General features: G+C 40.3%; 1 protein-coding gene across 5 annotated transcripts in view; it reads left to right on the forward strand.

Moving 5' to 3' along the window:
* HECW2 (HECT, C2 and WW domain containing E3 ubiquitin protein ligase 2) overlaps positions 1 to 14,980 on the forward strand; it is a 348,558-nt gene that overhangs the window by 310,823 nt on the left and 22,755 nt on the right. For all 5 annotated transcript variants that reach the window (XM_045844433.1, XM_045844343.1, XM_045844520.1 and 2 more), the window contains 2 exons: positions 10,262 to 10,414; positions 12,123 to 12,221. In XM_045844433.1, coding sequence (XP_045700389.1) covers positions 10,262 to 10,414; positions 12,123 to 12,221 — 252 coding nt within the window. The remainder of the gene's footprint in view (positions 1 to 10,261; positions 10,415 to 12,122; positions 12,222 to 14,980) is intronic.

The following is a 14,980-nucleotide window of genomic DNA, read 5'->3' on the forward strand; positions in this document are numbered from 1 at the left end:
TATACCTTTGTATAGTCTCCCAGCTATGAGTAGGTTAAAGAAAAACATGACATGGGAAAACAATATAGTGTGGCAAAGTTGAACAGAAGCTTGTCTGAGACTTCAGCCTTTCGTTACTGGCATGCCTTAATGGACCTCTAGCTGATGGTAATTGGCTTAAAGATGCAGGTGCACAATTGAAAATAAAGACAAATGTTTTTAGCCTAATCACAGGTATGCATGGGATGCCAAGTATTTCCTGCCCTAATTAGTCTGGTCTGAATGAGGATGCTTCTCCTTCCTGAGAAATCCAGCTGCCTTCCTGCTTGTTGGACCACAGATTGTTGAGATCTCAGAGGTGTAGGGAAGAGTCTTTGGGAGCTCTAGAACTTACGTTTGAGTGGAACAGATGCTTATCGTGTTTGATCATCCTAATGTGGTCTCCCTATGATCTGGACTGATGACATCTGTTCCCAGGAGGAGGCCCAGGCTGAGTGGTGCTTGATGGCTCCACATTTGATTGCCACTGATTTCCAAATGCTTTTTGCTTCTATCACCTGCCTCCTACCTATAGCCCCAGAGGAAAATAAGTGTGAGGATACTTTGAGGTGTGGCTTCAGTCATCTGAAGTGATCTTTTAATGAGGTCATATGGCTAACTAAAGCTGGAGTAGGGCTAGATAATTTCTGGCCTCATGGCTATATCATACATACAGATTATTAGATACAGGCTTTATTTGGCTACTAGGCATTGAGAATACATATACTATTTTCAAAGATTAACACAGTATACTTGCTGGAAAATAGAAACCTAAAAACAGCATAAAATTAAGACACTATTTCAGCCTTTGTCACCTTCTCAAATACATTCATTCTATTGCAGTAAACTTAAAGACCAGAATATTTCTTTCTGGATTATAATAAATACCCCAAGTGAAAAGCTGCCTAAATTTTTCAATGGAATGATAAAAATGGAGCTTGAAGTTTTCTGTCACTTTCCCTTCATTAATTTTGGTGCCCTTGAAATGTGTCATTTGGTAAATTCTTCATGTCCAGCTCTGGTAAAAGGTATTTAAAAACATACACCAGTACTGCCCAGATCTTGGTTTCCAATATCATTCTTCAATAAAAGGAAGTAGCTCCTTGGAGCAGTGCCCGACTCTAGGACTGGGACAGAAAGGGCACAAGAAGAAGTCCGAAGGATCTTGCAGCGCCAGAGAGTAAAGAAGTGCTCAAGAGGTTGATGTCAAAGGGGCATGGAGCCAACTGAAAGCGCTCCCAATGGTCGAAACTGGAGTAATTTGAACAAAAAAATAAATAAAGTAGTATTGAATTGTAGCCCGAGGTATAAAATAAATCTCTATACTCAAATAAATACACGATTGAATAAATAAATAGAGGAGAATAGACAAACCATCTGTGCAGATTTCCAAGGAATTTAGTGCAATTCCCTACTCGTTGTGGGTTGTACGTACTGACTTTCTTCCAGAGAGTGCAGTACAGTGAAGAAGCCTACAGTGGAGATGCCTGACAGATACTCAGCCAGGGGATCAAGGTTAAAGTCAACAGGGATATAGCTTGTTGACAGTATGTACCCTTGATAGGAGCGATGAGAATGGCAGTTTCCTTTCTTCAGTTTTTCTCCCAAAAAAACCCATAATGTCAGTTTAGTGGTGAGAAAAACATCAGACAAATCCAAATTGAGTGGCATCCTACAAGATACCTGTTCAGTACTCCTTAGAACTGTCAAGGTCACCAAAAATTAGAGGAGTCTAAGAAACTGTCACAGCCAAGAGGACCCTAGGGAAACATAGCAGTTAAATATAATACAGCATTTGGGATGGGATCCTGGGACAGAAAAGGACTATTAGGTAAAAAACTAAGGAAATCCGAATAAAGTATGGGTTTTAGTTAAAAATAATGTATCCTTATTGGATCACTAATTGTAACATCTATACTAATGTAGGATATTAATAAGAAACCCAGTGTGAGGGATACAAGAATTCCTCATACTATCTTTAAAACTTTTCTGTAAATCAAAAACGATTCTAAAATAAAACATGTGTTAAAAGAAAACATATAGTCAGGATTTGAGGAGATTTAGGAAATGATTCCTTGAATGACTTTTCTTATTTCCATGTTGTCTAACAACTGACTGCTACCAAGGCAATTTCTTCTGCACTTGAGGTTAGTAAAGTAAATACATGGATAGAGTTATTTCTCTGGAAAGTCCAAATTAGTAGATGTATTGCTACATACAGAATATTTTATGTTGCTAATGTCAATGTTATATTATCTATGATGAAAAATACTTGCAATTCTTATTAATACCATCTCACTGATCATATTTTTCTACTTGTCATAATCAAGATCTTTATTTATAATGTATTAGCTGGGGTATGTAGAGAAAGGGATTTATTTTTCAGAATAATGCATCTGTTAGAGAACCCTAAAGATTCCAACAAAAAGCTGCTAGAACTGATCAATGAATTCAGTAAAGTAGCAGGATACAAAATAAATATCCAGAAATCAGTTGCATTTTTATACACCAGTAATGAACTATCAGACAGGGAAACTAAGAAAACAATCCCAATTTACAATGGCATCAAAAATAAACTATCTAGGAATAACTTTAACCGAGGATGTGAAAGACCTGTTCTTGGAAAATTATAAGACACTGAAGAAATTGAAGATGGTACAAACAAGTGAAAGAATATACTATTTTCATAGATAGGAAGGATTAACATCATTAAAATATCCATACTGCCCTCCCTGACTGGTGTGGCTCAGTTGGTTGAGTGACATCCTGCAAAGATGAAGGTCACAGGTTTGATTATCAGTCAGGGCATGCAGCTTCGGTCCCTGGTTGGGATGCATATGAGAGCCAACAGATCAATGTTTTGCTCCCTCCCCTTCCCTCTCTATAAAAATAAATAAATAAAATTAAAAAAAAAATCCATACAACTCAAACTAATCTATAGATTCAGTGCAATTCCTGTCAAGATACCAATGGCATATTTCACAGAACTAGAACAAATATTCCAAAAACTTATATTGGATCCACAAAAGACCCCAAATAGCCACAGCAGTCTTGAGAAAGAAGAACAATGTTGGAGGAATCATACTACCTAATATTAAACTATACTACTAGGCCATAGTCATCAAAACATCATGGTACTGGCATAAAAACACACACACAGATAATGAAATAGAATAGAGCCCTGAAAGAAAAAACCCATACCTTAATGGTCAATTAATATTTGATGGAGGAGGCAAGAACATACAATGGGGCAAAGGTAGTCTATTCAATAAATGATGTTGGGACAATTGGAGGGATATGTACAAAAAGTGAAATTAGACCACCATCTTACACCATGCACAAGAATAAACTCAAAGTGGATTATAAACTTAAATGCAAGACTCAAAACCATAAAAATCTTAGAAGAAAACATAGTAAAATCTCGGACATTTCACATAGCAACATTTTTTCTGCTATGTCTCCTTGGGCAAGAGAAATGAAAATAGAAACAAATGGGACTACATCAAACAAAAAAATTTTGCATAGCAAAGGAAACTCAGTGAATGGGAGAATAGATTCACCAATGATACATCTGATAAATGGTTAATATCCAAAATTTATAAAGAACTTATACAACTCAACACCAAAGCACCAAACAATTCAATTTAAAAATGGGCAAAAGACCCAAATAGACACTTCTCCACAGAGGACATACAGATGGCCAATAGACATATGAAAAAATGTTCAACATCACTAATCATTACAGAGATGCAAATTAAAACCACAACGAGATAATCACCTCACACCTGTCAGAATGGCTATTGTCAATAAATCAATAAACAAGTGCTGGTGAGGATGTGGAGAAAAGGAACCCTAGTGCACTACTGTTGGGAATGGAGATTGGTGCAGCCACTGTGGAAAGCAATATGGAGAAACCTAGAATAATTTAAAATAGGATTGCCTCATGACCCAGTGATTTCACTTATAGAAATATATCTGAAGAAACCCAAAACACTAATTCAAAAGAATATATGCACCCCTATGTTCATTGTAGCACTATTTACAATAACCAAGGTTTGGAAACAACCCAAATGCCCATCAGTAAATGAATGGATAAAAAGCTGTGGTACATTTATATAATGGAGTATTGCTCCGCCAAAAAAAGAAGGAAATCTTACTTTTTGCAATAGCATGGATAGACCTGAAGAGTATTATAAGCCAATCAGAGAAAGACAAATACCATATGATTTCACTGATATGTGGAATCTAATGAACAAAATGAACTAACAAATAAAATAGAAACAACCTCATAGATACGGAGAACAGATTGACAGCTGTCAGAGGGGAGGGGGCTTGGGAGCTGAGTGAAAAAATGGAAGGGATTAGCAAAGAAAAATCCCTCAAAGACACAGACAACAGTATGGTGATTGCCAGAGGGAAAGGGGGTGGGAGGTGGAAGAGGGTAAAGGGGGACAAATGTTGACAGAAGGAGACTTGACTTGGGGTGGTGAACACACGGCACAGCATACAGATACTGTATTATAGAACTGTACACTTGAAGTCTATATAATTTTATTAACCAATGCCAGCCTGGTGACTTCAATAGAAATTTTTTAAAAAGAATAATGCAGTTGTCTGCACTCTAAAAAGGTGTGAATTAGCAGATTCACAGAGAGACTTTAGCTCAGCTTTAAGCTGTTTCTTTGTATAGGTCTGAAACCCTACATATAGACTATTTCTGAAATGAAATAGCTGAGGCAAGAAAAATGATGAAAAAATTTATAGTCAGAAACATTAAGTACAAATTCCATGTGAGGTAGAATTAATCACAGAATATTGGTGATGTCTATATTAATTAAAAAATACAAGAATAATCCTAGACCTATTAATGCTTCTCACTAAAATAATGCTTCATGTTATACTTGGCTTTTTATCAAAAGTAAGCAGTTTCTAAGCAAACCACAGTGATTTAATTTGGTCAGAGCTGGAGGTTTTGTTCTCATCATTCAAGTTTCCACCCCCACTGTAATTTGGTTATCTGGTCTTGCGAAGTGGGGAGGAGTGGCTGTCAACAGCTGTGGCAAACTGGAAACTGAGTCATCTTGACAGAATGTGGTGAGGAATTGCATGCCATCGTTGCTTCTGTCGGGCTGGCCTCTGTCTGCCTAGAAGTTGCTTCTTGAGGAAGGGGGCCAGTGGAGCACCAATAGCTTCCAGTGTGTCAGTTTCTTCCTAATTAAAAGTCCTAGCAACTAAGGCTGCGTGCGTGGTGTCGGAAGTCAGCAAGGTGCACTATTGTGTTATGATAAGGCATCCTGGGCCATTAATTTTGTAGTACCCCAGACAGCAAAGAAACAATGGCCTTGGTGGAGAGAGGATGTTTACACTGCAATTGCCTCACCTCTTTTTCCTCCACCGAGGACTCTGTCTGTAAAAGGCTCCTTTCTTTAAGAAAGAATGAGTTCATTATATGTAAGGTGCCATCTATATGACGTCAATCACCTGTCTTGCAAAGCCATCCTTGGACTAGGGAGGAGATGTGTGCAAACAGTTTTAGCTTAGGGGTTAAGGACAGATGAGCTGTGTCTGCAACCTTGCTCCTCAGACAGCCAAATAAACGCAGCCAGGGAGGATGAGATCTGAAAGTCTTATGTCCATGCTTCTAAAATAACCAACAGCTCTTGCATCGGACTGGTGTAATCCTTCTTAGAAGTTGTGTGGATTCTGAGCTTGACCTTTGTTTCTCAGAAGTCTGTGAAGTTTCAATTTAATGATGCTGCTTGTTTTCTTCCCAAAAGAGGCATTTGCAGAATAACCAAAATAACCCAAACCTTGCTGAAGAAGGTGCTTCTGTATCTGGGCTTAGGCTTGGTGTCACCGGGTAAAACTTTGCCTGGCTTATAAATTGCTCACAAAATTCCTTACTCACCCACGACGCCTTCTTAAGTAGCTGGAGAGCTGATGCCTTGCTGCTATAAATATGTGAGGGTGAATCAGCGGGTGCATAGGCCACGTGTGTCTGACCCGGCTTGTAAGAGAGCAGAGCTTTCTGTCTTCCACAGAACTTGCAGGAAATGATGGTGTGACTTCCCCATGCCATCGTCTTTCATTTCATACTCCATACATTGGAATACTTTGTTTTCAGCGATTTTTACTTGAACATAAAGAACAGGAGAATGAAAGTAATTTAACAAATATTGGTTGCCACCGACAAGTCGGGCGGTGTCGGCCTGTCAACGTGATGGTGTTTAAATTGCTCCATCAGCACTTCTCGGGGCTCAGAACTGCACTGGCACCCTAAGGACATCTGTGCTTATTCGGAAATGCCCTCCCATGCAGCTGTTGTGTGGCTACACACCCGTTGTCCAGAGTTTCTGCGTTTCAGTGCCAAGCCTTTAGCTGTGGAACCAACCTAACTGGCAAAACAGGAATGTAACAAATGATCCTGTGATATGAGTCATATTAACTATTTATATGGACGAGGTTGCTAAGACATCACAGAAAGCACATGCACGAGGTGCTCTGCTGGGACATGTCTTACTGGATTAGGTAGACACATGTAATTTGTAACCTACAACCTGCTCTCAGATGGAGAGTTTTGGATTGTAATCAAGTCAAGCTTGAGAAACTGTCTTGGTGTTAGATTGACCTCATCAGTGCTACTAGAGTTAAAAAAAACACGGCAGACAAACACCTGCCCAGTTGAGGAAGATACATTTTCCTCCTAGAGGAACTATTAGTTTTGTTTTCTCTTTGAGGGGGGCGGGGAAGGAGTTTTACTTTCCAACTTAACTCCTCAGGGAACATTCATGTTATTGTTAGCCAGATCCAGCTATTATCATAATCAAGGAACCAATCCATCAGGTCCACCTTTGTTGTTTTAACACATGCTACCATATTAGGTGGCATTGTACCTGAAAATGATGAACACCAGTTTCTCTAAGCACCTTGTGACAATATTTGCAAATGGAGTAAGGGATTGGCATAGCCTGTTAATGTCATTGAGTCAATATGCCACCTGAAGGAAAGCCTGTGCAAAATGATTCACTGTGCTAGATGCCAACTGACCGTGCAAATTATGTTGACTTTCTTCAGGGAGCTCCACTCATTGATTCGGCAGCATATATTGAGCACCTACTGCATTAGGCTAAGTACTTGAGATACAAAAATCAGAATGACATAGTCCCTGCCCTCAGTATGGATACAAGCTACATGTGTTTACAGAGGAGGCAGACACACAAATAGATAATTATAACACACTCTGGTGAGTGCATTATTATTAATAATGTGACAGAGAGTCATAGCTCAAAGAAAACCTTCTATTTCTAACTGAATACCACAGTTGAATTTCAAGCAGCTAAAAAAGCCATTTTACGTATACAGGTTGTCCCTTTGTGAGAATAGCGACCCCATAAATTATTTGGTCCGTGTTTCAACTGTGACCTTCAACACTGTGTGCCTGGGTTGTGTCTGAGTCCCCTGCAAAGCCCGGGTCGCTCATTCCTGCTCTCGCACTCAGTTACGACCACACCCTGAGGAGACATACGCCCTGTGGTATTGCAGTCATTTTATATTTCCTTGAAGTGTTGTTCACTAAGGAAAAGGATGTGTAGTAAGCCAGGTATTTTAATAAAGTAGCATTTTCCTCCCACTTTCTCCTGTAACAGAGCTTGGCAAACTTGTACAGAAAAGGGCTAGATAGTAAATAATTTAGGCTTTGCAGGCCACGCATTGTCCATCCCAACACTCAACTCTGCCATCTTACTAGAAAGCAGCCACAGACGGAGAACACATAAACAAATGGGTAAGGCTGTGTGCCAATAAAACTTTATTTACAAACTCAGGAGATGGGCCAGATTTGACCTGTAGGCCATAGTTTACCAACCCTGCTCTATAAGCAGCATTTTTCTTTTTAGTCTTGAACAGTTGAAATGTACTGAGGGTAGGCTGTGAGGAGTAATGAGCATTCAGCTGGTGGTCCTGGGTTGAAGCAGTACAGGTGAAAGGTTCCAGCTGATGACTAGGTCAGGATGAGTCAACAAAGTGGCTGCCGCACAAGCAGGGTGATTTTAAGCTGCATTAATGGAGAATGGTGTCCAGGAAGAGAGGGCATGAGCCCTTTCTAAGCTCCATGCTGACAAGACCACACCTCAGAGGGCTGTCACCAGCATTAGCCACCACCCTTCAGGTCAGACTTTGACAGGCTGGAGAGTGTCCAGAGCAGAGGGATTCCCAGCCCTTCCTTGAGAGGAGATGGAAGTGGCCGTGTGCAGAAGCGGGGGAGGCAGCAGGGAGGGGAAGAGACCAGGGATATGGAAACTGCTACACAGAAGAGCTCTTTGAGAAAGTGACTCTTCAAAAAGGTATAAATCTTTAGCATCGAGATTAGTACCCAGAACGTAGTAGGCACTTGGGTATTTGTTGAAAGAAAGCCTCTAAGTATGTGAAGAACATTCAAGTGGAAGAGGTACTCTGCTTGTTCTTGGTGGTGTCAGAGATCAAATCAGGACAGTGGTTGGGAGCTACCGGAGGCTGCCTTGGTCTTAGCACGAGGAGCTGTGGTCTGTGTCCTGGCACCTGGGAGGCAGCCAGAGTGCTGCTTTGGGAGTCCCCAGGGTAAATCTGAGCACAGTGCCACCGATCCTGGTGGCTACCTGCTAGCCACATTTTATTAAGCTGCCCATCATGTCACCTTAAGGCCACTTTGGGCCGGAGAGTCTGGTATGTTTGCATTTTCTGCACATGTAGGTTCCTGGCAGTTCACACTTGTATCTCCCAAAATGTAGTGTGGACTGGTGCTGTGTGAGATGGTGTTAGCTATTACATAGACTGATATCTTCCATTTAAATATTTATGTATTTCTTTTCATGTGTATTAGGAAAAAAATAAAGCTAAAATCATAATTTCATAAATACTGTGTGAGACAAGGCTGCATCGAAAAAGCAAGTGAATTTAAAGTTGATTTAATTAAAATATTAAGTAAATAACAGTACATATATATTCAGATATGGCAAAAATTCAGAAAGTAGTACGTGAGTGGCTGAAGTCTGTTCTAAGTACATTCTGTTAAACTCTCAACTCAGACACATAAGTCATTTCATTTTTCTTACTAGTCTCCCAACTCCATTTCCACCTGTAATAGGATTCTTTTCTCTATCACACAGTCCCATCACTGAGCAAGACTCAGGTGATTTCCTTTTAAAAAAAAAATTCAGTAAGGCCCATGGAAAAAATTCCATAAGAGAGAGAAAAAAAAGTGAACAAACGAAGTCTTAAAACATTCTACCACCCCAGCTACGCCCCTGCTTTCATCCCCCCTTCAGTGTCTCGTCCTCTCTGAACCTCCGTGTGAGCATTGATCTGAGGGCCGACGTCCCTTCTTTTTTTCATTTTCATTTTAGTGCATCAGGCTGCCTTGTTGTGAACTCCTCTTCACTGCATTTTTTGCTCCCAGCATTGTCAGCCACTTGTCATTCCTCAAACCTAACATAGTCATTTTTCATACTTCACTTTGACCTTGATGTCCCTGTAACCAAAATGGAATTTACACTGTCGGTCAGGTGCTAGAGTTTCAGCCTCTTCTCCAAATTCTTTCCTTATGAAGTTTTAGATACCCTCATTTTTCTTGTCTATAATTTTCCTTGGTGTTTTATAATTTAAAGTTTTCACTTGAACCCTATCATTCTATTGTTTTTTGCCTCTGATCTCCCTAGGGGGTCTTGTATCTGTAATATCCTCTCACCAATTCACTAAAGTGTCTTTCCTCCCCCACTTAAAAGTGTTTCAGAAATCCATGAGGACTCCATGTCCCGTAGGAGTAGGTAGCTGAAGCCCTCAGGTTTTGCCCTTTTTAAGTAAAGCATTCTCACTGTACTCCTCTCCTTATAACCTCTCTCTAAACATTAAAAATATTTACCTCTTTATACATATTTATACAATCAAATTATTAGCATAGTGCCATTGTATTCATTATCTGATGTGTCACCCTATTTTTGGATGTGCTCCATATAAAATGTCCATTTCACTATTCTGGGTCAAGACATGGATGAGATTAACAATGATGATGGTTCAGTTTGTTTTGGACAGTCCTGGAATGTAAACAGTTAGACTGGTAATGAATGTTCTAGAGAAAGTCGAGCTCTGTAGAAAATGTGCCCAGGAGATACAAATATAAATATAAATATAAATACACACACACACACACACACACACACACACACACACACACAAAATAATTGCTGTTCTTTTGTGGATTTTTTTAAAGGCTGGATTACAGTGGACCTTCCAGAGAGTTTTTCTTCCTGGTATCCAGAGAACTCTTTAACCCATATTATGGCTTATTTGAATATTCAGCTAATGACACATATACAGTACAAATAAGTCCCATGTCTGCTTTTGTGGACAATCATCATGAATGGTAAGTAATGTTTTCCCTAACACTTTTCTTCTGTTGATTTCTGTTATATTAGTTTTTATAGGAATCCACATTTTTAACATTTTTCCCCTGAGAAAATTAAATTTTTAATTAAACATTCCATTTGACTCCTTTTTTTTGTTGTCAAATTATATATACAGGCAGTCTCTGAGCTAAGAATAGACCATGTTTCATAAACTAATTTCAGGTGAGCTGAGTAGAATTCAAAAGGTTTCATCGAAGGAAAGTGGGATCCCCGAAATCCCTCTCTGCACCTTGGGCATCCCTGAGCTCTGAGGCGGGGTCAGGGTGAGTGGGTGGAAGTCCTGGACCAGGGGTCAGGCCACTCCTGCAGCAGCCCATGGGGGAGTGGCTGACACTGGGGGAGGGACAGAGGATGGGGGACCTGGAGTGGCTGAGGACAGAAGGGCAGGGGTGTGAGGTCATAGCAGAGGCCACTTAGCCTACCAGCCTTTTGAAGTTTGTGACCAGGGATGGCCCCTCATTCTAGTTTCTCACAGAACACCATCAGGGGAAACTGGTATAGGCCTCTCGCCTGGGGATTATTTATTCTGAAAGTCCCAAACGGCACTCTTCCCAAACATCCTTACATTTTAAAGAAATTCTGGCATGTGTAGACTAAATGCTTTTATAACCCCTGATTGCTTGTTCCTGCTCATTTGTACTAATAGTGACAAAAAAAAAATAAAACAAAACAAGAGTAGGAGTCATGAAAAAATTCCTTTGAGTCACGAGGTTAATATTGGTGGGTGGAGGGCATTAACTTTTAAGACTTATTTTTCAAACTAACTTCCGTTTAGCTGCAGTTTGGAGTCTTCCCAACTATAGCTATTGCTGTTATGCTAACATAAGTGGAAAAAAAGGAAAACAGAGCTGAGGGACATTAATCCTGAAGTGGTTGCCTGGTGTTGAAATTGCAAATGGCCACTATCAGCCTCAGGGTGGATTCATGCTCTTGGAAGGCATGAGATTTTCAGAGAGCTAGAAACTTGTGTACTTTTGAAAGAGAAAATAAGTGTCCATCTCAAGTCAGAGAATCCAGTCATAACAGGTACATTTAATAAAGTTTCCAAGGTGATTCAGAATAGACTTGAGCTTTGAAATTTTAGAGAACAGAATGCCCCATGAGGAAACTCCCCCAAATGTCCACATGCATAATTCTTGCACAGTAACGATCATCATCAGAACTGGGATTTGAGAGAGTAGGGGCAGGAACGTTTTCACTCTAAGAGTGGGATTTTTTTCTCAAAAGGGAATTACTACTGTGTTTGTATTAGAGAAATCCTGCTGATATTGTTGCAAACAAATTAGAAGACAACATTCCCTCCACCACCATCAGTCTCACTTTGTCAAAGTCTCTTAGAAGTGGTTTGGGGAGATTTCACTGACGTGCTCACAGGGAATTCCTATGGCCGTGTGGGGTGCTACATGGTAGACATAACTGACACAGGAGAAGGTGGAGCAGTATCTCTACAAATGATCGGAGCGAAGCACATTTCTTCAATGCGTAGGTGTGACTATTGGCCTAATGAAGACACAGCCTATAGCGCACACTAACTCTCATGGACCTAGTAGGCGAATAATCTTGGACACTTAGATGGTAAGAGCTGGAAGGCATTCTAGAAAGCAAATCAAGCTACTTAGAAACTGCTCCCCAACATGTGAGTGATCTCGAGCTTTTCCTCCACAGGTTCCGGTTCAGTGGCAGGATCCTGGGGCTCGCACTAATACACCAGTATTTGTTGGATGCCTTCTTCACACGGCCCTTCTATAAGGCTCTTCTCAGAATGTAAGAGCATTTTTATTGCCTGTGAATTAGCATGTAAGAATGCAACATGTCCTTTATTAGAAAGGGTCAATGTCATTTATCTGCCTACTATCTCTGATCTGTTTTAATTAAACTTAAGAGCGGTTTAGATGTCTGAAACCAATGCAGTTTCTAATATAATTACTGTGGTTTTCCTGCTTCTGATCCTTTGTTTCTGTCTTGCTCCCAATGTCTTAGTTTTGCTGTCATTCATATAATTTATTCTTATTTGTTGCAACATATGTTTCTTAAAAACAATTGTACTTGAAATAGAGCACTGGAACTCCTGTGGTATTAATGCCGATTATTAATAGAATAGTTGTGGGTTAGTGTGGGTGACTCATAGCCCCCTATCTGTTATGAGTTGTGCTTTATATTTTGCTTTATGCAAATTCTCAACTGCTTACTCTTGGTTCACATTGTCATTCTCCTTTGTTTTGTTTCTGTCTTATTTTGCTCATTTGTTAGAGGCGGGCAGTCCTATCTTTTTCTTGAGACCTCCCTGTATGCAAGACAGGAATTTATGATGGCAGGTGAACAATTAGCATTCACAGAACTTTTCTTCATTGTTATCACAATGGAAGACTGCAATTACTGTAAAATATAAAGCAAACAGCCTCTGTCCTGTAATCAGTGGTAATTGGCAAGGCTGAACAAGAGAAGGCAACTGTCTCTGGGGGTGGTGGCTCAAACTTGCAATGAGAAAGCACAGAATGAGTGCTTGGTTCTGTGTAGCTCATTCTCTAAGTGGGACCATGTACCTGTTGTCTGTAAAACAGAAGCCTAGATCTCAAAAGAAGATAAGGTGTTTCTAGTGGACTCCTGAGAGGGTCAGTAGGAAGACTTTGGTGGCCATCTTCCCTTTTGATATCTGGGCAGATGAAGTTCTGGGCAATTGGGCATCTTCTTCTGTGGTTCCCCTGGCTTGTTGTCTATCTTCCTATTGCATTGTCTTATCTCTCATCTTCTCATTAAGCTCCCTGTAGGAGTAGTCTGTACCAACCGTTGGCACACCCTCGCACACTGTGCCTAGCTTCTCTCCACCAGTAACCTCTGGAAGCTTTTAAAGAATATTTTTTAGATCTTAGTGGACCACCTGCTGCCTTTCATCCTGTTGACCACCCCAGCGCCCACCCATGTATCTGAGTCTTAAACCCATGGTGCTGCCCTGTCCCTGTTCTCCTATGCCTTTTTGTCTCCTTGGTGGGCTTCTCTGATCTTTTCTTAAACCTCAGTGTCCCTGAAGCTTCCGCTCTTGGCCCTCTTCCTTTCTCGCTCTGTGTGTTCTCATGGGGAAATCTCTTCACCTGTTTCCTCACAGATCTGTGCACCCAGTTTTCATCTCCCTTGAGTTGTAGGCTCAAGCAGTCAGCATTCCACCGAGTATCTCACAGGCTCCTCCTGTGAGAAGTCAACATGGTGAAAACAAGACTCATCAATTTCCCCTGACCTAAAAATGTGCCTTTTCCTGAGTGCCCAGTTACAGTTCCTGGTCCCAGTGTTCTCAGGTCCCTCTGGTCAGAAATCGGGACTTGCCCTCAAACAGGAATGGTAAATACGCAACACGTGCCCTGCTCTTCCCCACCTGCCTCCCCATCCCCACAACAGAGTTCACAAATCGTTTGTGGAACTGTTTCCTTTTCAACTTGCTGTGGCCTCAGGAATTTTTCCAAATAACCCTCAAGACTGACAATTAATCAAAGGTGGTTTGCAACATGGGTTTATTTGCCATCCCTATTTTCGATATCTTTCCTTATATCCCCCAACAAACCCATTTCCTAATTTCCATGTTTTCCTCCTAAATAATTTTTAAATTCATCTTCTCCACTCCATCTTTTATAACCGTGTCCTAATTAAAAATTTTATTTTTTCCAGATTACTATGGTAGTCTATTAATTGGTCTCCACCCTTTAATAACAAGCATACCTTCCCTTGTTCTAAGTAATCATTACTATACACTGCGGCTTCCAGAAAAACAATTTGAAGTCACAGCTCACATCTTATCATGTTACTCCCTATCTTACAACCTTCCAATAGCTCTGAATCACCAAGTTCCTTAGAATGGCCTGCTCCCAGCTCCCAGCCTCATTCTCTGGACATCCTCTGGTGGTTAACTCTCTGGTCCTGCTAATGGGCTTGGAGTATTCTGTATACTTCATGCCTTTGTGGTTTGTTCATGTTTTTCTGCTCTTCTCCTCTGTCTTTGCCCTTGTCCTCCTTTTCATCTATTCCCCTTTACTTCTCTAGCTTTTAAATGCCCTGCAAAATTTAATATAGGTGTCATCGATACCAAAAGCTTTTCCTGAATCTCAAGGTCAAAGTCAATGTCCTTCATGTTTGTTGTGAGAGCTCTCTGTATTTACCTTTTCTTTTTTCTAATTGGAGTGTAACATACCTATTAAAAATTGCACAAATTATAAGTGTTACCCACCTAGGCTATTACTAATCATCTTATATTAACTTATCAATTTGTGTGCCTGTCTCCCCATTATCTCCTTCAGGGCAATTAGTGTTTATGAAGTAGCTGTTAAGATATCTGGCATGCACTTGATGCCTACTAAATGTTTATACTGAACCAAACAAAATGACCTTTGAATTGGGTTCATGGGAGGAAATTTCAAAACAACCACAGCAAATCAAATGTTACCACTTTTCATTTACCTAATAATTACTCCACCTCAGGTAGATCCTCATTCAGCAAGAAAAAAAGAGGAGAGAACTATAGAAAACCATTATAATTG

Source organism: Phyllostomus hastatus, unplaced genomic scaffold (assembly GCF_019186645.2).
Source record: "Phyllostomus hastatus isolate PE091 unplaced genomic scaffold, TTU_PhHast_1.1 phas_contig_1, whole genome shotgun sequence".
Classification (NCBI taxonomy): Eukaryota; Metazoa; Chordata; class Mammalia; order Chiroptera; family Phyllostomidae; genus Phyllostomus; species Phyllostomus hastatus.